The following is a 25,766-nucleotide window of genomic DNA, read 5'->3' as shown; positions in this document are numbered from 1 at the left end:
AATTGATAAAAAGGGCCATTAATTAACTCACTTCAGAAGTGGTTTTATGAAGAACTTTATAAAAGCAAACTTGTTCAAAATTGAAAATAAATAATCTTTGCTTTTCTTGTTATGATTATGCGGTAACTCCTAGTGGGTGAAAATTGAACTTGAAAGAAGTTGTATCAACTTTTTTGCTTTTTATTTAAGATAGCTAGCCGGTTCTTTCAGTAAGTAGTAGATGTAAAATTTTTCATAGAATTCAAATATGCAATCGGTTTTTTTGTAGACCTCTTATTTTATAAGTAATTTAAGTTTTTAAAAAAAATAATTAAGTCGGTTTTAAGGTACTAAAACGCAACAAAATAAAAAAAGAAAATGGCCAGTATGAACAAAAATAGTAAGATCTTTAATTTGACACCTTACTTTTAAAATTCTGTTGAGTAATTATTGAAAAAATCTATTTTTTTTACCTCGGTTTAATAAAAACTTTAGACCTAAATATTTTCTCAAACAGACATAAAAAACATGGGTTCATATATACCTTTAGGATCAGAAAAATATTACGAATCTATTCTAAGCAAAATTGAAAAAGTTTTATAAAACTATAATAAAAAAAATAAGTTTATTTTAACAATCATAATTTTCGGCTTTAAAGGGTTAGCTTGAACCAAACCTGAACAAAACCTAAACAAAAGACAATGCAATGTAGCAGATATTTTTTAAACACAAGAAACAATAATGTATTTTTAACTGCATTGTTTTGAAGTTTATAAACAGACTGATGCATATTTGTTCATAATTTTTCATTCTTTACATGTTCTTTAATATCACTATATTTATTGTAGTATCTATTGTATATATTGTATGAACGTTCTCCTTTTTTTCTGGCAATTCTATAGGTTAATTTTATAGGTTAAGCTTCCCAATTCGTCAATTTTTCCGATTTGTGATTGGCTAGTTTAGTAGTTACAATTCTTAAAATAAACTTTTTATTTTTTCTATTTTTTATTACAATTTTTTTAAACTTTTTCAATTTTGCTTAGAATGGATTCATATTATTTTTCTCATTCTAATGGTATATATGAACCCATATTTTTTATGTCTGTATGAGAAAATATTTAGGTTTAATGTTTTGATTAAACCGAGGTTAAAAAATAGATTTTTTCAACAATTACTCAACAGAATTTTAAAAGTAAGGTGTCAAATTAAAGATCTTACTATTTTTGTTCATACTGGCTATTTTTTTCTTTTATTTTGTTGCATTTTAGTACCTTAAAACCGACTTAATTATTTTTTTCAAAAACTTAAATTACTTATAAAATAAGAGGTCTACAAAAAAACCGATTGCATATCTGAATTCTATGAAAAATTTTACATCTACTACTTACTGAAAGAACCGGCTAGCTATCTTAAATAAAAAGCAAAAAAGTTGATACAACTTCTTTTCAAATTTAATTTTCTCAAAAACCGCTGCATTTTTTCTTTTTTCTTTTGAAAGATACCAATAGTTGGGGTAATTAGTGACCCAGCCCAAAAGATTTCATCCAATTATCTCTAAAACTAAGGGAGTAGCACCCAAAATAAAATTGCTGGTATGTCGTGTGACGAGTCACCACATTTTACCCCCCTCCCCCCCCTTTAAGAGTTCTTATTCAATTGTATCAAAACACATCTAAAACTGTATTCTAACAAGGATGGCAACATCCATAAAAGCGAAGCTCTAAAACAGTAGGACTAACGAATATTAACACTTGTAGAGTGTCAGAACTGAAAAATCAGAATATAAATGAAAAAAGAAAAAACAAAATTGTTAGTAAAATTGGTCAACAACTGCTTGAATACAGGATATTTTTTAAGGACATGCTAACACTTTTAGGACTTGATTATAGAGATTATAGAGATATAACATTGTACCTTGTTGTCCCAGGAATCATTATTCAAAAAATCCGAAAAATCGTATGATTCTATCACATAAAAATTTGGTGTTAATAAACTTGAAAGCCGACATATTCAAAATGGATGCACGGACATTATGGTAATGATTATAGAGTTGCTACGCTTTCTAAATCGCACCTAACTACTACAGGAATCACCATGCAAAGTTTGAAATCGATATGACATCTCTAACATGCCTAAATTAACGAAGAGAGCTATTGCTATTAAAAAGTTAAAAATCTTCATGTCTAAAATGGACATACGGACGTTTTGGTAATGATTATAAAGTTGCTACGCTTTCTAAATCGTACCTAACTACCACAGGTATCACCATGCAAAGTTTGAAATCGATATGTCATCTCTAACATGCCTAAATAACGAAGAAAGCTATCCGTTCGTGACGGACGTACGGACGACCGACCCTAATTATTGAAAAGCTTCACTTTTAAAAATAGAATTAAGAAAATATATCGGGGTTTAAATTCCATACTTTAAGTATACTTTTTAGTTAAGCTGGAATAACACCTCACTAATACGCTCATAAGGAGCTATATAACTTTGAAATTAAGACTCAATAACTAAAAACTAAACTGTCAATATTCTTTTTACCTGACTTGATAAATAAAACGAGTTTGACATATAATGATCGTCAGCTTCTCCAAGTAATCGTTCACAAATATCCAGGAATGAAGGTCTGTGATCAGGATTTCTCTGCCAACAATCTCTCATCATGTCATAGAGCATAGCAGGGCATCCATCAGGTCGAGGCATTATGCTTCCTTCCTTTACATAGCTGACAACCTCATCATTACACCAGCCTTGGTAAGGTTGCTCAGCTAGTGTCGCCATTTCCCACAGAACAACTCCATAGCTCCAAACGTCAGATTTACTTGTGAACTTGCCATCCTATTTTTAAAAATATTATACTTTGTTACTTATCTAAAACAGTTTTTATAAGTAGGCAGTAAAATGGCCAAACGCTTAAGAATCCTAAATTGAAATTATCTTTTGTAAATAAAAAGGTTTTGGTATAAAAGGGAACTATTCCACGAACAAAAACAAGTGATTCTAAGCACCTTCCAACATTAATCCATAGTATTTTTTAGTGAATATACTAGATCTATGTTTAATATTTGGTTTATCAACTAAAAAGTTGGATTTTACCATGGTTTTTATGAAAAAACTTTTAAATGTAAATAATTTTTTGATGCAATATCATCAAATGCTTTGTTGAGTTCAATGGATTGATTGATTAGCCATAGTCTCTTAGGGTTTGGACCTAAGTAGTCATGGAGTAGGCTGAGACACTTTTGTATAGCCACTAGGGCTATCAAGCTCCACGTTCAAGCACATGACTTGACCCGCTATCTCATGAGAGCTACTCATTATTACCTCACCCTCGCCGTGTATTGCAGGAGGTGTCCCAAATTAAGTCACCGTAATGAATGACGCTCTCCGCAGAGGAGCTTGGGATAAGGGTAGTGCTGATATTATGTACGTGACTATTAAGTAACCAAACTTACTCAATAATCCCCTTCTTACACAACCAGGGGAAGTTGCGTGAATGTATTCAACTGAGAAATTCGAGTTGCCACATGGGGACTAGAACTCGAACTCTCATCACCGTAACTCAGTGCATTACTAATGAGCTACAAAGGACAAAATAAAATAACACGGCAGAATAGCATTAAATGCTGTAAATTGTAAAAGTACTTTTTATTAAACTGTTCACAATATTACAACTTTACAAGTTACCAACCCTTTTTCTAAATATAGATTTTTAATCAAAATAATATATTTTTTTTGTCAAAGCTTTTAAAAAACAGTTTAAACTCATCAAAAAATTTGATGATATTGCACTAAAAAATGTTTTACTTTTCAAGGTCTTTTTCATATAAACCCTTGGTAAAAGCTAACTTTATCGTCGATAAACCAAATATTAAACATAAACCTAGTATATTCACTAAAAAAGTACTATGGATCAATGTTGGAAATTGATTAGAATCACTTGCTCTCGTTCGTTAAATCATAGTCGGTATTTATGTTGTATATCTAAAAATTATTTGCAAGTAAAAATCATCCAAACTGAAGGATAAGAAGTTTTATATAAATATTAGGGTTAGCAATCCGAATCCGGAATCTGCCCATTTTTTTGCCAATTTTGAAATCCAGAATCCGTTTTTTGATAATGGATTCGGATTCTTAATTGTTAGGCTAAAATTTCAGGGTTAGAAAAATTCGAGATTTTTGTCGGTTTAATCCGCGGACAAGCAAAAGTCCGGATTTTATTGGTTTATTCCAGGAAAAGTCCAGACTTTTGAAAAAAAGTTAATTTTTTAAAAATAATCTCCGTAAATGTCAAGGTATTGACCCAATCTTTTGTATGTAGGTATGAGAGAGGCAATAGTGAGCTGAGAGGACTTCTTGGTAGTACAGATACTTTACAATTCTCTTGAATGAATGAACGTTAGTATAAAATTTAGGATTGTCTCTTAAATTATAAAATTAACTTATCGACATTAATGTTAAATTATTAAGGGAGTCAAAAGATCACTGTTCCTAATTTAAGCTAAAAGTATTTGTTAGTTTCTGAATTCTTATTCTATGTTACATAGATAAATTTTGTAGCATATTTAATAAAAAAAATTGTATCAGTTAGTTTTATAATTAAAGAGGCAAGCCTCAATTTTTTAGGTACTATCGTTCATTCATTCAAGATAATTGTAATAATTGTAGAGTATCTGTACTACCAAGAAATCCTCTCAGCTCACTATTGCCTCTCTCATACCTAAATACATTTTTCAAATAAAAATGTTGCTTTTTAAAAATAAGTCTTTTTTGTTGTAAATTCTAATGTTTTAATGCTGCGTGTACAGGCATTTTAAGAAAAAATAAGAAGTTTCTTAAGAAAAAGTAGTAATTTAGGCCTTTTGGGAGGCGAAAACAGCATTTTTTTTTCAAGGTGGACTTTTGCTATGGATTTTTGTGGATTTCTGTTGGAGGTTAAAACCGGAAGAACCATGTGGTTTAATATGCCTTGTACTTCTCCTGCCAACCCTGTAAAATTTGCGTCTTGGGATTTTTTTTGCAAACCCCCCTCCTTGAAGGCAAAGGTCACCCCCCCCCCCCCCCCCCCCTCCAATTATCTCCCCACCAACACCACCAGGAAATAGGAGAAAAGCTACTGTGAAAATATGAAAAACGCAGCTTTAGATTCTTCCCAGTACCCGGTAAAATTTAATCCCTTAATTTATTTTTTTAAACACCTTTTAAAATATTGCTAGAATCCGGAATCTGTCAAAAAGAAATGAGAATCCAGAATCCGCGGAGAATCCTCTTTTTTTGGACGGATTCTTGTAAGAATCCGAATCCGGTCCAAAAATTGGACGGATTGCCAGCCCTTATAATTATACAAACGTGGTAACAAAAAAGTCAACATTGGCAACAAAATTTCATTATATACTGAATCTCACGACGTACAAAAAGTTTTGGGTATTTCTTATTGATGAGTTTTAAGTATTACATTTAATGTTGGGACTTTTATTTGGGGGTAAAGGATTAAGACAAATTATAAAGTAGAACTTTCTCTCCCCCTCCATAACTCTTGTATATAAATCCTCATATATAATATAATATAGCAAGTAATATTGGTTGGGTGAAAGAGGTGTTGATTACTTTGAATTGTCCTCCCTTTGTGTTTAATGTTGATTTTAAAAAATTATATAACCCTTAGTATTTAATGTTGATAAAAAAAAATTAGATTACCCTTAGTGATTCCGGAGCCATCCATCTAACGGGAAGAAGTCTTCTTCCTTCTGTTCTGTAATATTCTTTTTCATAAACATCCTGTGCCATTCCAAAATCACCAACTTTGACAACAAAATCAGAGGAAACCATACAATTTCTAGCCGCAAGATCCCTGAAAAAAATACTAGGATGAAATAATTTTAACTACAAATTTATCCGAGAAAAAAATAATATTGGCGTGCAACGCACTTTAGGTAAAGAGGAGGAGGGGAATGCCGTTATTACTTTTTGTTCGATTTAGGGGAGCATGTAATAAATTCAGCTGTGCGAGAAGCCAATCTAGCGATTGGCCACAGGATTCTCAGAACTAATATCCTGAATGATCCTAATTTCTGAGTATTATTGCTACTACAACAAAAACGACAAATACAGACAAATATTTTGGGACTATCGTTTTAGATGTCCCAAGGGACATACAAAGACGATAAAGCACTTATTTTTTTAAAAATTGATTGAAGAAGTAAAAATTATACCTAAAAACAAAAACAAAATTATATATCACCTCAGGACGGTGATTAATCCAATTGCTTTTGTCTCTTATATTTAGTAAATACCTACATATGTAAGTTGAAAAATCAAGGATGAAAAAGTTTAATCTTGAAAAGTTATTTCTTTCATCGTATTATAAAAGCTTTCCTCGGATATAGAATGACTATTTTAATTTTAATGAATGACTGGTTTTAATCTTATGATTGTACATTTTTATATTCGTAGAAAGTTGGATGTAATACCGCGATGCTAACCATAGTTTTTTCGTATGGATGAGAACCGATTCGTATCCACCGGATTCGAATGAATACGAGAATAGTTATTTCTTTCATTGTATTATAAACCGCTTTCCGCGGGTATAGAATAGGGTGGGTCGATTTTGGACATTTTTTTTCTGAGGCCAAAGCGGGGATCTGCACTCAATTTATATAGATATAATACACCTCTGGATGATTTAAAATTTATCCTAAGTCTTAAAACCGCTGACGACCAGACATTCAATTGTATAGCTATTTGTAAATGGGAGTCAAAAATTTATTGAATCAAAACTATGGCTTCATGGTGCTCCCTGGAAATGCCTTGAGGAGCTGAGTCAGGAACTTTTGTCCGTTTCAAAAAATCTCGTTCCTAGCCTGAGAAAATCTAAAAAACCTCTACAAATTGGACAATTCTCAATAAACCTTAAATTTTTTTGGTTTTTTAGTGATTTCTAAGGCTAGGAACGAGATATTTTGAAACGGACAAAAGTTCCTGATTCAGCTCCTCAAGGCCTTTCCAGGGAGCACCATGAAGCCATAATTCTGGTTCAAAAATTTTTTGAATGTCGTCTTTGCATACTAATAAGTAATGAATTATATTTTTAAGTGGTCGTGTTCTAAAACTCAATTTTTTTAAATTCTTTTTCGGTCAGAAATGTTTTTAAGGTTAATTTTATCTGTTGCATATCCCCGCTTTGTCTAATTCCGATATGAACCCACCCTAGTATAGAATGTACAATTATTAGATTAAAACCAGTATTTTTTAGCCCCGAGGTGCACGGGCTAAAAAAATGGTTTTAATCTTATGATTGTACATTTCTATATTCGTAAAAAGCGGTTAATAATACGATGCTAGATATAGTTTTTTCGTATTGATGAGAACCGGTTCCTGTCCACCGGATTCGAATGAATACGAGAAAATAAATTAAATACTTTGTTACTTTTAAATGTTTTTATGTCTTCTTTAGTAGCGCTTTGTCGCGTACATACCTGTGAACATATTTCCGTACACTTAAATATGCCATTCCATCAGCTATTTCCAGGGCCATCTTCAACGTTTGCTGAAAATATGATAGAAAACTTTAGGTATATAGAAAAAAATTTTAACAAATTTGTTTTTGAAACCTATGTCTTTTAGAAGAAAAACAGATTATTGTTCTTTCATGTACAAAACCGGAAAAAAAACGGGGGAAATATCGATAATTTTTAAATATGTAGGTGTCGTCATAATCCCTGATAGTCCATTTATACACGCAGTTGGGGCCAACATTGCTTTTCTTTAAATAGGCGTTTTTTCATATGCTAAGATCCAGTAAAGTTATAAAGTTTAAAAAATATACAAATATCAAAGAAGATTAATTTAACATTATCTTTGTTATGTCTAGAGTAAAACAAAAAAATAAAAATTTTCAAAATTGAAAAAAAATGAGGAGCACGCAAACTTTTAAAAAATAACTGAACTAGGTAACTAGCCCCCAGTAGGAAAGTGCAGAAATTCAATTTTCAAAGTTTTGCGTGTACATCCAGTCATATAAGAGATTTTACAAAAAAAGAATTAGGGTTGATAACAAACTTTCCCCCCCCCCCCCTTACTCTAAGTTTTGGTATCTTTCACAAATAACGGCGGCGGGAAATTAAAATTACTGTTAGATGTAGTGGGAAATTTTGAAAATTTTAAGTTCCTTTTTACTATAAATTGCAAGTAGGCGCCTCAAAGATAAGAATGAAAGTGAACGAGAGGAATTTATTTAAGGGAGGGGGTCGTAATGACATCTAAACTTAAACAGTGAGCAAAATGGTCAAAATATTGGGCTAGATTCTTGAAACTTTGTGCATAAGCTTAGTCCTATAGGTATTACATCTAAATGAAAAAAATTTAAAAAAATTTATGTTTTGGTTATTTTGCTCACTGTTTAAGTTTAGATGTCATTACGCCCCCCTCCCTTAAATAAATTTTAAAAGTTTAGATGTCATTATGACACCCCCCCCCGCCCCGCCCTTTTAATGTTACGACTGCTAAAATTGAAGTAAGAAAGTAGTCCAAAATTATAGATAATTTTACTATAACTAGCAGCTAAAACTAACCATTATTTTATAATAGATTTAAGAAAAAAAATTTATGGTGGAATTTTTTTTTTTTGGGGGGGGAGGTTAATTTTTTAGGGGCGATTTTTCCTTGGGGGGGGGGGGGGTTACCCTCCTTAAAAATAGTTATAAACCTTCCCAGGACCTATGAGAAGCTACCCTGTAAAGGAGAACCCAATCGGTTCAGCGGTTAGCGAAATCCTTCGGTACAAACACACAGACAAACATCCTGTTACTTTAGTATAAGTACAGATTTTAAGGATTTTTGTGTGTACCGAGTCACCGACAAAATAATATTGATTAAACTACGAGATAATAATGCTTAAAATTCCAGAAAAATTTGTCTTTTTCAGCTTTCTTGACAAAATTTTGGATAATTTTCTTTGCTATATAATTCCCTGATGTAAAAACAAATAATTATTCCAAATTTATCTTAAAATTGTGTCTAAAAGTCCAAAATCTTATATTATTCATTAAGTTCAAAACTACACAATGTTAAACAAACATGGTGTTACGAACAGAGTAAAACAGACACACATTCAGAAAACTTACTTGAGACAATTGTTATATATGTCTAAAGATAAATGACAAGAAAACTCTAATTACTTTTTGAATTGGTAAAGAAAAAAATATTATTTGTTTTTTTCAATGTGGATGTTGTCATCCTAGTTTAACATTTAATAATAACAAAACTACTAACTTGTAGAGTTGGTTGTTCAGAGGATATATCTGGCCGTAGACTTCTCAAATACTTTCTGAGGTCACCATTTTCCATGAGCTCCATTAACACAAGTGTGGGTTGACCCTGGCTGACCACACCAATGAGTCTGACTACATATTCTGTGTTTATATCTTTCATGACACTTGCCTCATTAAGGAATTCAATACGCTGGCGGAAGGTTGCATGGTCGGGTACAGATTTTATCGCAACTGGTATATTTCCCTAAAAATAAGATCAAGAGTTATAATCAGATGTAGTAGGCGTAGATAATTAACATTGTGTATCATTTTATTTTATTAATCTTTAAATGAAACTTGTTTGTTACTCACATATCATTTTCTAAAAGTATATACTTTTCGGAAGCCAATCTTTATGAGGAAGGTATTTTTAGAAAGGAGAAAATGTGTAGAAAACACCCATGTAAATTAGAAAATCCGCAGAAATCATTTTTAAAAGTTATTGGCAAACATTTGCAATGTTAATTTGCAAAATTAATTTTATGCCCTAAATGACATATTCTGAAATAAATCTTTTATGAAAGTTTATTATCTTTGAGTTTAGGACATGCTTAAGACGTAAAAAATATTTTCAGTGTTACTTTTTTCGCCCTACATGTGAAAAAAGGCATATCTCACATTTAATTATAGAAAATTGCATATAAACAAAATAATTATTTTTTTCTACAGTCAACACAAAAATTGACATAAAATCTTTCATTTTAAATGTAAAAGTCAGATAAAGAATCCTTTTTAGAGCAAATATAGTGCAAAAAGTAACCAAGACGTTTTAGCAAAGTATGAATATATAATGAAATAGATACTTTTAAATTTTGATATACATATCAGATAAAAATATATAAAAAAAAGAGATCAAAAACTATAAAACAAGGTATATATTTTTTTCACTCTGTCACTGAATAAAGAGCACTTTTAGGTTTGATTTTAACCAATGCAGCACTTAAACACTCATTTTTCAAGGTAAATAAACAAAATAAATGCAATTATACAATTAAGTCAGTTTAATAATACAGTAAGCCTTTTTGTAGCATTTTTTTTGTTGAAATAATTCTTTATTTCTATAATAAATTGTATTAAAATCCAATGATTTGAAAATTCGTAATTAATAACTTCATTTTTACACTGTTTTGACATATAAATTACAAAGAAAAAGATTAAATCCTTTAAGTTTGAATAATACTTTATATATTTACATAATAAAAACATTAAAATTGTTAAAGATTAAAAAAAAAGATAAAAATAAGTAATTTTTAAAATCATTTTGTGTCGTCTTCATAAACTATTTCCCCTTTTATATTTTAGTCTGGTAGAATTCATAATTATAAATAACCTTTCTTGAGCATATATATGTTTTATTGAAATTAATTATAAGAATGTAAAACATTTTTTGATTGATTTAATATTAACAATTCACCTAACATTTTTGTTATTTTACTTTTTTTTGAAACTCTTTTATTCTTATTAATAATTCTATTTAACACAAAAAGCTCATAGGGAGTTGATAACCTTTATTTCTTGCTTTGTATTCTAATCAGGTATTTTATTTGAAAAAATTTTTGAAAACTATACAGCATGCATGTTTGTGTCAATAATGAAGACATTACGGGTTTTTATGTACAAAAAGTTGTTTTAAAGCAAGAAAAAAAATATAATCTTTCTAGTAACTAATATACAATTTCGTAGTTTTATATATGTCTGTATTTTGGTTTCTAAAAAAAGTACTATACCAACAAACATGCATGCCTGAAAATTAGTTTCAATATTCGTATTAAATAGGAAAAAGAAACTAAGTCGTCGTTATAATTATTGTTTGTTATTTTTGGTGTAAGGTTTTTTTTAATGAAACTTTTTTGGATCTCGTGAATTCGATTTCTGCGGATTTTCTGGTTGCCAGAAATGAAATCTACGCATCTTTTTTAGCTAGCTGGCATTTGTCTGGTTAAGATTGGATAAAAAATTCTTTGGTTGGTTAAATTTAATAAGTGTGTACTGTTAATTCATGTATTTATTTCAGTTTTATTTTTCAATTCCTCTTTATTAAGGGGGGGGGGGGTCGGATCTGACACTTTTGCGTAAACAGGGAGCATAGACTTTGTCTTAGGAGTGAGAGGATAGGTTATTAAACTGTTTTTAACCTATTTTTAAAACATATATCAAAAATATACTATGACACCAGTAGAATTAAACTGCAGAGCCTAAATTTGAATTAAGTCCCCAATAAACTTTTTTGAGGGGATTTAAAAATTAATTTTACTGTTGCTGTGGTCTTTTTTGATCAGAGCAAAAGGTCTTTTTTATTTGGGTAAAATTCGTAGCTTTTAGAGTGTTTTGCTTCATATATATAGTACTCTGGTATAGAGTAAAATTAGGCCTTTTGATTTCATCTAAATTAATTCATTAAAAACTTAATTTTTTACAATATATCAATGAATTAACTTTATCGTGCTTGTTTTCCATCACTTTTTTAAAACACAAAATTGGCTGTAAAGGGTTAAATAGTGAAAGATGACAACAAACGTTTACGCAATACAACAAATTTTTTTTTGTCACATATACAAATATGATAAAATATAAGATTATTCAAACTTATTTTTTTAAATATTTTTAAAAAGCATGTATCTTTTTTGTGTATAGTTTTCATTCTTTTCATTTTAATTAAATAAAAATTATTTAACTACATTGGAAATAAGTCACTTTGTGAAAACACTCTTTTTTGAATTGTAAAAAACTGAAATGAAACGAGACTTCTAATTGGTTCAGACTTCAGAATAATATGTTTTATTTTAATGTTAAATTTCTTCTATATAAATTATTGTTTTAGAAAAAAATTATTTGCATCGAACAGAGTAGAGTTTTTATTATTGTATTGATATAATCTGAATCACATCATATTGTTCTGTAAGAAACAATTTAACCCCAAACTAAAAAAATGCTTTTGCTTCCATCAAAATGATCACAGCAACATATAAAATTGATTTTTAAATCCCCCAAAAAAAGTTTATTGGGGACTTAATTCAAATTTGGGCTCTGCAGTCTGATTCTACTGGTGTCATAGTATATTTTTGATATATGATAAAAAAATAGGTTAAAAACAGTTTAAAGAAAAAAGTTTACTTTTGTGTTGTATTTTTCTTATATTTCCTAAAAAATTGATTTTGCCTCCAGGTTCAGGTGCTGCAGGCCTCCAGGTTGTCCCTGGACAGATAAAAATGATTTTTTTTTTTCTAAGAGTTAGAGTTCAACTTATAAAACAAAATATGCATCTTTTATCTTCAAATATGTCAATAACATTCAAAAGGATGCATATTTTGTTTTATAATTTGACTTCTAACTCTGCAAAAAAAATTTTTTTTTTTCAATTTTACCTGTCCAGAGACAACCTGGAGCCCTGCAGCACCTGAACCTGGAGGCCAAAACCAAAATTTTTATAAATATAAGAAAAATACACCCCAAAAGTAAACTTTTTTTTTAATAACCTATCCTCTCACTTTTTGGACATTTGTTTTCTGAGGCCAAAGCGGGGATCTGCAAATGATTTGTATGAGTATAATACACCTCTAGATGATTTAAAATTTATCTTAAGTCTTAAAACCGCTGACGACCAGACATTCAATTGTATAGCTATTTGTAAATAGGAGTCAAATTTTTTTTTGAATCAGAACTATGGCTTCATGGTGCTCCCAGGAAAGGCATTGAGGAGTAGAATCAGGAACTTTTGAGCGTTTCAAAAAATCTCGTTCCTAGCCTGAGAAAATCTAAAAAACCTCTACAAATTAGACAATTCTCAATAAACCTTTAAAAATTGTGTTTTTTTAGTGATTTCTAAGGCTAGGAAAGAGATATTTTGAAACGGACAAAAGCTGATTCAGCTCCTCAAGGCCTTTCCAGGGAGCACAATGAAGCCATAGTTCTGATTAAAAAAAAATTTGCATGTCGTCTTTGCATATTAATAAGTAATGAAAAATATTTATTAGTGGTCGCGTTCTAAAACTCAATTTTTTAAAATTCTTTTTCGGTCAGAAATGTTTTTAAGGTTAATTTCATCTGTTGCATATTCCCTCTTTGTCTAATTCCGATATGAACCCGCCCTAGTATACAACTATTTATTTAATTATTTCGCTTTTGATGGTACGGCTTTTAAAGAAAAAAAAATCTAATCCATTTTTGCTGTTTATTAATTAATGCATCTTCTTGGAGCTTTATTAGACACTAGCGGCTTCGCCCCTAGCCTATAGGGGCTTTGCCCCAAGAGGTATAATTACATCTTCTATTACTTACCCAGCAGAACGGATCGCAAATTTTCGCACCTACCCAGCAGGAAAGCATTTTCTCGATTAAATAACGAATTCGTAAATTCGTAAAAAAAAAACGATTACACAAATCTGCAAAATTATTAAAAAAAAAAAAATGGGGGGAGGATTTTTTTTTTTTGGGGGGGGGGGTTGGGGGTGTCCCACCCCCCAAGAAAATAGCTTAAAACCACCACAGGACCAATAGGTATATACCCTGAAGAGTAGAATCCGATCGGTTCAGTGGTTACCGAGATCTTAAGCTTCAGACGGACGGACGGACAGACAGACAGACATCAAGCTACTTTGTATTATAAATAGATTATACAAAAGGCTGAAATAATAATTTTAAAATTTTAAAGTCCTAAGTTGTATACTCTGTTTAAATCCTACGAGGCATTTTCATATGATTTTATAATAGAACGCGGCATTCTCCTTTCAAAAACCCATCTCAGGTTATTACCTCTTATGGTAAATTAGTATTTTATATAAATCGTAATCCTTTTTCAAATGAAATGAGTAACGATTACAGATTAAGAGCCAGTGCAAATATCGTCACTAGAAAATAAACTATCTCCTACTTTTTTTAGTAGCGAAGCTACTCTATAATTCGAAATGTCCGTCCGTCCGTCTGAGACAGAATAGGGAAAACGTGATTTTCTCGGCTCCTGTTTAGGCTGAAATTTCTTGTCAACATTCCCATTAATATGGAGCATAAATAAGTATACAACATGGAAGCCAGTCGGACCCCTTTTTAGCAGGTTTTAGGCTATTTTTATATTTTTCTAATTTTTCTCCATATATTTCGTGTTTATGGTCCGATTTTCAAATTTTTTCAGTTATAGATATCAAAATTAAATTTCCTGTCGGTTAAAGAAAATCAGGCATGACGGTCCGACTGCCTTTTTGCAGGTTTTAGGATATTTTTATATTTTTCACATTTTTCTCCATATCTTTGGTGTTTATGGTCCGATTTTCAAATTTTTTTTTAGTTATAGATATCAAAATTAAATTTCCTGTCGTTTTAAAGAAAACAAACATGGCAGTCAGACTGCTTTTTAGCAGGTTTTGGGCTATTTTTATATATTTTACAAATTTTCCCACATCTTTGGTGTTTTTGGTTCAATTTTCAAACGTTTTTTTTGGGATATCAGTATCAAAGTAATTTTTCAAATTGTTATGAGCATTTTTTATGTCGTCATCATACAAAATAAAACAAGCTTTCGTGTTTGTTTTCTCCGATAAATCTATTCTTGATTTTAAAAAATACACTTTAAATCTACTTGTACACATTCCCATCCACGTTTTTGTGCTTCGCTACTTATGGATGTTGTCATCCTTGTTTAATTATTGTTTCATACCTTATCGTGGTGGCAATAAATTCCTCTGTAGCAAACACCAAAACTACCACTACCAAGTTCCTCTCCTTTAGTTATAAGTTCACGTGATACTTCCCAATCATCTTGCTGATAAACGAAACCCTAAATTAAATATTATTAGTGCTTCATTATAAAAACTTAAGTTTCGGCCGTTTTCGCATTCAGAGCACCCCAATCGCATGTGCATGCGGTGCATAGTGAAAGGCTTTTTTAATGGGCAACGGAATTCCTACTTGTATTATAAGTGCCACGCGATTGTTATAGTAGACGTAAGAATCGAGCTCGACAGCGCGCGAGCACATTAACATACCCGTCATAAATTTATTTCTTTTTAGAAATAAAGAGTTTAGATGACATTTTGTAATAAAAGTACATAGGATTTATTTTCTCCTCTTTGAAGCAAAAAAAAACGAATAATGTACTTTTCTAATTGTCTCATTTTGTTAGATGCTGAGAAACATCCCTTCAAAGCCTTTGAGTCTAAGCGCAAGTTCGTTACCATGCATCCCTAATCAGGGATAAGGGATAGGAAACCTGGCCATTAATTAGGTCCCGGCCTAGATTCTAAAGGGATATTGCAAGTGTAACTATTACAAATTCCTATCAAACTGGCGGACGCTCCCAAGTAGCTATCGCTCTAAACCAATAAGAATTGGCCTGTTTTTAACAACCAATCACCTATTAGCGGAAATTTTAGAAGCAGACAATTCTAGAAAAAATAATGATTTCGTCTGCTACTAAAAAATAAATATAAATGGTGTTAGATCACATTAGCTTAATTATTAAATCTGCTTAGAGTTAAACATTAAAAAAGGGCCAAATAGAAAAAACAAAAATAACGGGATTATTTTTTGGAAAGAAGGTAGCTACGAATTTTCATTTGGTAGTTTATAAATTAGATGTTGTAATTTGAATTTTAAAAATTTAATACAGAATTGATACAACACCGTTACCCTAATATTTGTACAATACAACACAGTACAAATCTATCACTACATAGTATCCAAAGAACTTGATAGAATATTACCCAAGTGCATATTAATTTATTTATTTTGAATTTTAATTAGCAATGAAATTTTCAAATAAAATTTTTACTCATTAATAAAAATGCAAATAATACAAACTAAAATCTGTCTGAGGGAAACCCAACGATAGCTTTCTGACAGTTCAAATTACCAAAGTAAAAGATAAAAAAATTTTGGGAGAGAAAAAACTTCATTTTAACAAAAGCCATTAATATATAGGTTTATAAAAAGTTATGTTTTTTACTTTAAACTAGGCCTGAAATAATATTTTCCTACGTTTCCCATCCCTTATCCCTGTCCATAATAAAATTTAATTGAAGTAACCTATGCAATTTTTAATCATTACCAGAATGTCCGTATTTCCATTTTTTAATAAGTTTTTATATGATCTAATTATCCGATAGATCTGAATTTTGGTATATTGATTCCAGGGACATCAAAGTACAATAGTATAAGCGAAGTAACTCTATAATCAAGTCCTAAAAATGTAAGTATGTCCATAAACATTATCCTGTATCATGCAGTTTTTCAACAAATTTAATTACAATTTTGCTTCGACTCTTATAGATTTATATATTCTGATTATTTAGTTCTAACACTATACAAGTGTTAATGTCCGTTTGTCCTACCGTTTCAGTGCTTTGCTTTTATGGATGTTGTCATCCTTGTTTATACAGAATGGAAGGTTACAAACCACCCTACGTAATTCACGGACATTTATTATAGAGAGAAAACACAAACACCATATAAGAGCATGCTTGATCCTTTATATTCTACTCTTCTTTTTTCTCCCATTCTTTATTTTCTCTTGTTGTTGCTCTAAATTCTTAAAATCTCATCCTCCCCCCTTTAACTCTTCTTTTTAAAAGCGAAGCTTTTCTATAATTAGGGTCGGTCCGTCCGTAAGTCCGTAAAGGATAGCTTTTTTGTTAATTTAGGCATGTTAGAATTGTCCTATCGATTTCAAATTTTGCATGGTGATTCCTTTAATAGTTAGGTACGATTTTAGAAAGCGTAGAAACTCTATAATCATTAACAAAATGTCCATTCCATACGTCCGTTTTAAACATGTTGATTTTTGTAACTTTTTTAACAAAAAAATTTTATGTGATCAAATCATCCGATTGATCTGATTTTTGGTATATTGATTCCTGGGAGAACAAAGTATAATGTTATAAGCGAAGCAACTCTATAATCAAGTCCTAAAAATGTAGGTATGTCCATAAACATTATTATGTATAAAGCAGTTTTTCAACAAATTTACTTAGAATTTTGCTTCGAGTCTTATATATTTATATTCTGATTATTTAGTTCTGACAATATATAAGTGTTAATGTCCGTTTGTCCTACCGTTTCAGTGCTTCGCTTTTATGGATCTTGTCATCCTTGTTTTTCTAGCAATTGAATTGAAAACTATTTATAAAATTCTTTTTGAGACACTGAGTGTATACAAATACATATATAACAAACAGGACACTGATATTTCAAAAGGTAACTTTAGGCCTACAAAGTTTAATCCCATAGAGAAAAAAATAAAAGAGAGGAATCGAAGCAACTAGAAGACGAAAATAGGCAGTGGGCCTAGAGGCCTACTCAGCGCTGCTGCCGCGCTAAAATTTATTGCTATTCCACTACTTTTCAAATGGGAGGATTAAAAATTATTAAAAAAAATATTTTTTTACTTTTTACTATTTCTATATTTAGGGCAAGAATATTAGATTAGATATTTTCGTTTTAATGTTTTAATTAAAAATTACATAGAATTTTATTTTTATTTAAAAAAATTTGTTCATGAAAGATGAATCCTTCTATTTCTAAAAAGGGAAAATTTTTTTCATAATGAACATTCAGCTGATTCTGACCGCCTACGGCTGTTTGCTAAATATCGCTTTTCTTTATATTCACATTATTATTTTATTTATGATTGACTTACAAAAAACCCTGGGCGGCTTTTGATTTTCGTCTGCTTCTAAATTTAGGGATGGGGAAGTAGTATTTTACCATGAAAAAGGGGTGAGTATTCATCCTCTTATCCTTTTTCCTTATGTTTAATCCCAAGGTTTGTTCCATTTTTCCATCGTGCTTGAGAAACACACAATTCATTAAACCAGCCCTTACCGGGTGGGTGGGGGGGATGGGTTTTCAGTGATGTGACTCTTTTACTACTCCTGTTTTTTTTAGGTGGTTGTATCAGGGGGTTAAAGGCCCTTGTCAGAAGGGGTGAACAAGGGTGTGGGGTGGATACACCATATACTAAACCCCCTTATGCATGATCTTAATTATTATTTTTGAGTGTATAAAGTTTTTTTTTACAATAGAGTAACTACAGTACTAATGCAAATACGTCAATTTTATCCATGGAGGGAGGGGGTAATGGGATGTTTAGTGTTTATAACAGTAATCCTCAAAGTCAGGGAGGTAATAGATTCGAATCTCATCCCGACAACGCGTCAAAACTAAAGACGTTAAAAATGGCCCCCACTGCTGCTATGACAGGTGCGCAACTTATCGCACATTGTTTTCGCACATTGTTTATTCCTTTCAATTCTCACACCCTAAAAAAAGAACAAAAACAGCTTAATGGCCCTTAGCGTCAATTTTCCAACTCTTTGTTCGATATAGGCATTACCCTACCAAGAATTACTTATGCAAAGTTTCATAACGAAATTCGAAGTGCCATTTCATTTGCACACCGATTACGAGATGGTTGCATTAACCCCCCCCCCCCCCCCCTAGTTTTAATGAAAACATATTTCTTTTTCTTTCTTCCAGGAGTAAAGACATCGAACGTCTAGGAATTATTTTTAAATGCAAAATAGATTTAAAGTAAAGTAACGCGAAATTTTCAGATAGAATGACAAATACATTCATAATACTGCTTTAGCAAATAGATTACTGCATAACACGACTCAAAATTATTTTTTTTTAGTAGCGAAGCTACTCTATAATTTGAAATGTCCGTCTGTCCGTCTTAGTTTGGGGGAAACGTGATTTTCTCGGCTCCTATAAAAGTTAAAAGGCTGAAATTTTTTGACAACATTCCCATTATCAAGGAGCACAATTAACTATAAAACATCAATGGCGATAGGACCGCTTTTTAGCAGGTTTTAGGCTATTTTTGTATTTTTCACATTTTTCTCCATATCTTTGGTGTTTATGGTCCGATTTCCAAAATTTTTTCAGTTATAGAATCAAAATTAAATTTCCTGTCGTTTCAAGAAAACAACTATGACGGTCAGACTGCCTTTATGCAGGTTTTAGGCTATTTTTGTATTTTTCACATTTTTCTCCATACCTTTGGTGTTTATGGCCCAATTTCCAAAGTTTTTCAGTTAAAGATATCAAAATTAAATTTCCTTTCGTTTCAAGAACACATCAATGGCGGTCAGACTGCCTTTTTGCAGGTTTTTGGCTATTTTTATATTTTTCACATTTTTCTTCATATCTTTGGTGTTTATGGTCCGTTTTTTTAAATTTTTGTAGTTAAAAATATCAAAATTAAATTTCCCGTTGTTCTGAGCATCCAGTATGTAATTTACTTTGACCGTCAGTCTGTTAGTCATAGTACTGGAATATAAAAACAAATGTTGAAAAGGTTTCGTGATTTTTTCCTAATATACATGCTTTTGTCAACTAATATCTAAATTCTTATTTAATTGTTTATGCTTCGCTACTTATGGATGTTGTCATCCTTGTTTAATAAGTTATTAAGCAAGCATTAAAAATTTTCCACTAGCGGAAAAGTTGAAAAATGAATAAAAAATAATAATTTACCGTGTCCAAGTAATCAGGATTAGGTGAAACAATAATCCAAGAAGCTCCATTGCTCTTTCCTTTCTTCCTCCAATGTCTGTACATAAATATTCCAACAAAAATAACGACTCCAGCTAAGGATAACACCACTAGTATAATAACCCAAGCATAGCTACTGTCACTGTTTACCATGGCCCATTGCCACTTCGTCCACTTCCCTGGCCCATACATTGATACAGCTCGCAAAGAAACCCATATTTCACCCTCTCGTGTGAGCTTTGTCTGTGCCCACCCATTTTCATCAATTTCTACAGCAGAGAGTGGAATACAACGGAAGAAGTTTGTGGATTCATCAGATAGAGTTTGGGTAGTTCGCACTGTATAATAAATTATCATTTGATTAGGATCTGCAGGGGGTATCCAACGAATAAAAGTTTTGCCAGTAGTTTCATTTGCCATGTAAATATCAATTTCGTCATTTTTCATGACAATATCATCTGCACTTGCCTTAGGTAGTGTTTTAGCCTCCTCAATCGTCCAAGAAGAACAATCTTTTTGGTATTTTCTAGTTATTTTGCTAATATATGCTTTTTGGCAAGCCATAACTTTCACCTGGTACAAAGAGAAATGTTTTAGATTTTCAATCAGAACAGTTGTATCCTTGACTATTAGATGGACAGTTTGATAAAATCTATCATTTATCTTTTTTGTTTCATTTGTCCACGTTGATAAACTCATCATACCTTGAATTTTTCTTAAAACAAAGAGTTCATCTTCAGAACTCGTAACTTTTTCATCATCATCTAGACTATTTGAAGAGTCGATGTTATCAATATTAATAGATCTTTTTCTTCGCATACCATGGTCAACATTGTTAGTGATTGTAAGTGGGATAACAAAGATCTTATTTATTAAATCATTGTAAAACTCCTGTTCTTGAATATGATCCTCTCCCCTGTCAGGTATTTTATCAGTGTCTGGCTTGGCAGATGCTTCACAATTACAATGTGCACAAGATGAATCATTTCTTGAAACCTCAGGGGTTTGCTTCTTTTCTGGTTTCTTTTCCGGTACTATAGGATGTTGTTTCTCTGGTTTGTTGTTAATGCAGTAATTCTTTTCGCGCAACATTTTATCATTGTCTAATTGTATCATTTCCACCTGGACCTCGTAGTGATCAATTATTCCATGTGCTTTGCGGGGAGGTTGCCAACTTAAGTATAGACTTGATTCTTCCTCAGCTTTCCATTTTAATCTAAAAACTTCTTCAGGCGGTTCACTGTTTGTTCTGAAATAAATAACATCAGACTGAGCCCCCGATGCTTCTGTTGCAAGATGTGGAACCATTAGAGTATTGGCATAAACAGCATAAGGTGTGTATGGCTTTAGATTTTTAAGTTCTCCTATCTCCGGGTCCTTGTACCAATCTTCGATAGCATTACCTCCACTACTGGCCTGGGTAGAGTTACGGGGAGAAGGTCGCATGTCAATAACATTCCATACATTGCTCCCGCAAGCATCTAAGCCCTCGTACTTGCTTACAGACTTCTCCTTAAATTGTTCTTCTGTTATTTCTCTATAGAATATTTCATAACCAATTAGGGCGTTCAGGTCTTCTTTTCTTGTTTTGGCCAAGTTGTGGCGATAGTCCGACATATTAAATCCAACAAATCGGCTGAATTTAAAATTTATGTTAAAGTTTAGCTTTTCTTTGCTACAAGCAGCCTTATTTCCGTTAGTTACATCAGAAACTTCATAGGTATCAGGCTTAGCCATGTTTCCATTCTCGATGAAATTCTTGATCTCCTCCATGCAAAGCTTTTGGTTGTAATGGACAAAAGCCTTTCCCGACGACACCTTCACTTTACGGGGAAATAGTTTTTGTAAATTGTCATTCTCCATAACTGTGATGCTAAACTCTTTATTGTCAAGATTCTGAATTTCCTCCAATTGTTTAAAAAAGAAGAGTGAGACTAAGGCAAACGATCTTGTCACTTTGAAACTTCCTTCAATAATCTTTATATCTTTCAAATTTTCTTCTAAAACTGGACTGATGTCACCTAAAAATATTAATTATTGTAAATAAAAATATTCAGAAATATATTATATACACATAGGACATGGAAAACAATAGATAAAATATCAATTATTATCAATTGAAATCATTAAGAAACATAAAACATGAACAACTAGCGATCGTAGCGCAACACGAAGCACATCCGCTTGTCGCCGGGGAGGTGATAGGTTCTAATTTCGGGCCGACAACGCGTTATAACCAAAGACGTTAAAAATGGTTCCTACTGCTGCTGTCAGGTGCGCGACATTAGTAGTAAGAGTAGGGGGAATGCCTTGGCTCATAAACAGGCGCAACTTACTACCATGCACAGTTAGGACTTCTCAGACAAAGGTCGTGCAATCAAAGGGTTGGTTGTCTAAATGATGATACTTCAACTGTTTTTAAAATTTATATAAACAAATATTCTATTACACCAGTAGAATCATACTACAGAGCTAGAAATACCAATGGCCCCAAAATAACTTTTTTGGGGGATTTTAAAGTTTATTTTTTACTATGGGTTGAGAAAGTTTTTACAGGGCAAAATGTTTTTATTTTTATTTTGGGGTAAAATTCTTAGCTTTTAGAGTATTTTGCTTCATAAATAATGTATTCTGGTATAGAGTAAACTTAGGTCTTTTGATTTAATTTATCAAAATTAATTAAAAAATTAATTCTTTACAATATATCAATGAAGTAACATAAACATGTTTATGTTCTATTACTTATTTAAAACACATAAAATTGGCTGTAAAAGGTTAAATATGTCAGATGTAAATAAATGTAATGTGCAATACAACAAATTTTTTTTTGTCACATACACAAACATGATATAAAATAAGATTATTCAAACTTATTTTTTTTAAATATTTCTAAAAAAGTATGTTTTCTTTTATATACATGGCTTTCATTCTTTTCATTTTAATTAAATAAAAATTATTTAACTCTATTAGAAATAAGTCACATTATGAAAACACTCTTTCTGAAATGCAAAGAATTCAAGATTTCTTATTGGTAAATTCTAAGGCATTATATTATGTGTTTTATTGCGGAAAAAGCTTTTTTGTATTATGTTAAATTTTTCAATGCAAATAATTGTTTTAGAACAAAAATATTATTTCCACTGAACAGAGTAATGATTTTTTTATTGTATTAATATAAAGTGAATTATATAAAATTGTTCTATAAGCAACAATTTTACCCCAAACTAAAAGACCCTTTTGCTCTGTAAAAAATTGCCCAACCAACAGTAAAAATTAATCTTTAAATTCCCCCCAAAAAGTTAATAGGGGCTTAATTCAGATTTAGTCTTATTCTACAGGTGTCCAAGTATATTTTTGACCCTCCTTTCAAAAATCCTTGGGTGTTAGAGTATCGCATCCCATTACACGTGGACGATGCTCTGGATTCTCTAGATGATAACTTAAATCGAAGGAGAATCCCGACCTTACGAAGTAATGGTAATAACATAAAACATAACAAACAATAGTAGATCTAGATCTTTTTGATTAATAATTTAGTAATGGTGAGCAAACAAGATAATAACAACCTCTAAAATTAGCAAAACCAGTTCATTCAGTTGTATTTTTCGCTATTAAAAAGGAGGAGTAGGTTGAGCTAAAAATCCGTAAAGGTGTAAGTCTTAAGGCTTAAAGATAGTAGTATAACGGCAATATTCAATAAAAAAGGGGGAAAGGGAGTTTTTGACACATTTGCGTAACCTGGTACCTAGGCTTTATCTTTGGACTGAGAGGATAGGTTATTAAAGATAAAATTATTCTTATATGAATTTCACGAAGTTTTAAGATTTTTGGATAGACCTCCAGGTTCCGGAGCTGCAGGCTACCAGGTGGTCTCTGTACAGGTAAAAATAAAATAAAAAATCACAAATCAACTTATAAAACAAAATATGCATCTTTTTTCTTAAAATATGTGAATAATATTAAAAAAGATGCATATTTTGTTTTATAATAAGTTGACCTGTAACTTCAAAAAAGAATTTATTTTATCTTTACCTGTACCTGGCGCACAGTACCTATTAAAAGAGATTTTTTCTAAAATGACTTTGCCACAGAGAAACTAAATTCTCAAGAACGGAAAAGCTTTTTGCATGGAGCTAAAAGAGGAAAATATGCCAAAATCTCAAATGGAGACATTGATTTACCTAACCTTTTTATCATTTTAATATTGTACTTTTCAACCAATATGTTGTAAAATAAATAAGTTAATTGAATAGGTATGATTTTATCACAGATTTAGAATCAACACATTTTCCCCCTACATGTACCTATCAGTAGTAGTACAGCCTATAATATTTTTTTCTTGCTACTTCTGGTCGATTCACAAACCTGGAAAACGCAGTTTTTTTTGTAACACCTTTCTAAAATATTCTACGTGTCAAAAAAAATAAACTTACTCTCAGAAACTCTAATCTCCACATCCCCATGAATATGAGTGCAATCTTTATAACGTTGAGCTTCTTCTCTTGAGTTGATTACCCCTCCTTCACACCATCTAAAGTAAAATCACAGTAAAAAGAAAATTTGTTTTCCTTATAATAAAGTAAAAGGATGTCTGTCTGTTTGTTTGTATGTTTGTACCGAAGGATCTCACTAACCGCTGAACAGATCGGATTCTCTTAAAAGGGTAGCTTCTCAATGGTCCCGGGAAGGTTTATAACTATTTTGGGGGAGGGTACCACACCTATTTACATACCCGGTAAGATCTCGCTAACCAGTAAAATCAAGTTCTTCACTTTAGGGAAGGTTCACATTAACTCCCAGGACTTTTTAAGGCTATATATTAAAGTCTTGGGAAGGGTTTTGACTATTTTCTCCCTTCCACCACCCTTCTAATTAAGATACGGGGCGAAAATGTACCTAATGAACAAACAAAAAGAAAAATAGGTACTAAAAGCATTTGACAGTTTAAATTAAATGATACTTTTAATGATGGGTCTTCTCTTTAAATCACTTTAAAAACTTTATTATCTAACATCAATCGAAGAATCAAGTATAAAAGTATTAGTAGTATAGAATATAGAATTAGATTAAATTTTATTATTTATGTGAACACTAGGTACAGATTATAGCAGGATGAACTAACTATCATATCAAGCAGATTCAAATAAATTATCTCTTATTGTGAGTAAATTGTGAATAAGAAGGGACAAAATGGGAAAACAAGGATGACAACATCCATATGTGGCGAAGCTTAAAAATCATGGATAGACATCAGGAAAAATAATCTATAGAGAATGTCATAAAAATCTTCAATAAAAAAATCACGAAACATTTTAAAATACCTAATGGTCTTTTGAAGCATTAAACTAAAATGAAAAACGTGAAATCTAGGAAGGATTAAGCACCCAATCGAGCAAGTCTTTATAAAACTTTGTGGATCTACTGTAGTTCATGGTAAAATATTGCTGGTAACGAATGCTTCCTGGTTATTGGCACTATTACAAAATTCCTGGATCCAGCAGCACACATATTCTAATAAATCCTAAGTTCCTGTTAGCTGGCAACCAGCAAATTTTTCCAAGTTACCAGCAATAAAGAAAGATTGATGGCCAACGGGACTTTTTACCCCATACCCCTTTTTAACAATATCCTTAGGGGAAAGAGCAATGTTTAAAATGGATAGTGGCTAATACTGTGCAACTAGCTTCAATTACTTGTACACCTTATCTGCATTCTTAATATGTGAGGGAGGAGGTGGTTGGGGAGGAAGATCTTTACCTTTAAATTTAACTGTTTTTATCCTAATATCCTTTCTCGCGCCAAAATTTGAATAGCATCCCAATGAAGTCACAACCAATCCCGTCTCTTTATTTTTATAATAAATTGAAAAAAGTGGGGGAGAGATACTCGTTATTATAAGATATTAGTAAATTGAATCTTTGTTTCGTCTGATAAAATAGGGTTTTTAATTAATGGATATTTGAGTTAAGATAAAGTAACCTCTTGACA

General features: G+C 31.5%; 1 protein-coding gene across 18 annotated transcripts in view; it reads right to left on the bottom strand.

Annotated features, from left to right (window-relative positions):
* LOC145312445 (insulin-like growth factor 1 receptor) overlaps positions 1-25,766 on the bottom strand; it is a 119,579-nt gene that overhangs the window by 4,842 nt on the left and 88,971 nt on the right. For all 18 annotated transcript variants that reach the window (XR_013877049.1, XR_013877050.1, XR_013877052.1 and 15 more), the window contains 7 exons: positions 24,212-24,309; positions 19,761-21,799; positions 14,944-15,063; positions 9,256-9,498; positions 7,461-7,531; positions 5,683-5,836; positions 2,527-2,823 (listed from right to left, as the gene is read on the bottom strand). Coding sequence is in view for 2 of the 18 variants with exons in the window: in XM_080151698.1 (XP_080007824.1) it covers positions 2,527-2,823; positions 5,683-5,836; positions 7,461-7,531; positions 9,256-9,498; positions 14,944-15,063; positions 19,761-21,799; positions 24,212-24,309 (3,022 nt within the window). In the remaining 16 variants the exon portion in view is untranslated. The remainder of the gene's footprint in view (positions 1-2,526; positions 2,824-5,682; positions 5,837-7,460; positions 7,532-9,255; positions 9,499-14,943; positions 15,064-19,760; positions 21,800-24,211; positions 24,310-25,766) is intronic.

The sequence above is a fragment of the Acartia tonsa genome, chromosome 2 (assembly GCF_053477335.1).
Source record: "Acartia tonsa isolate MP-2025a chromosome 2, ASM5347733v1, whole genome shotgun sequence".
Lineage (NCBI taxonomy): Eukaryota > Metazoa > Arthropoda > Copepoda > Calanoida > Acartiidae > Acartia > Acartia tonsa.
This window is presented reverse-complemented; position numbering and strand designations above follow the sequence as displayed.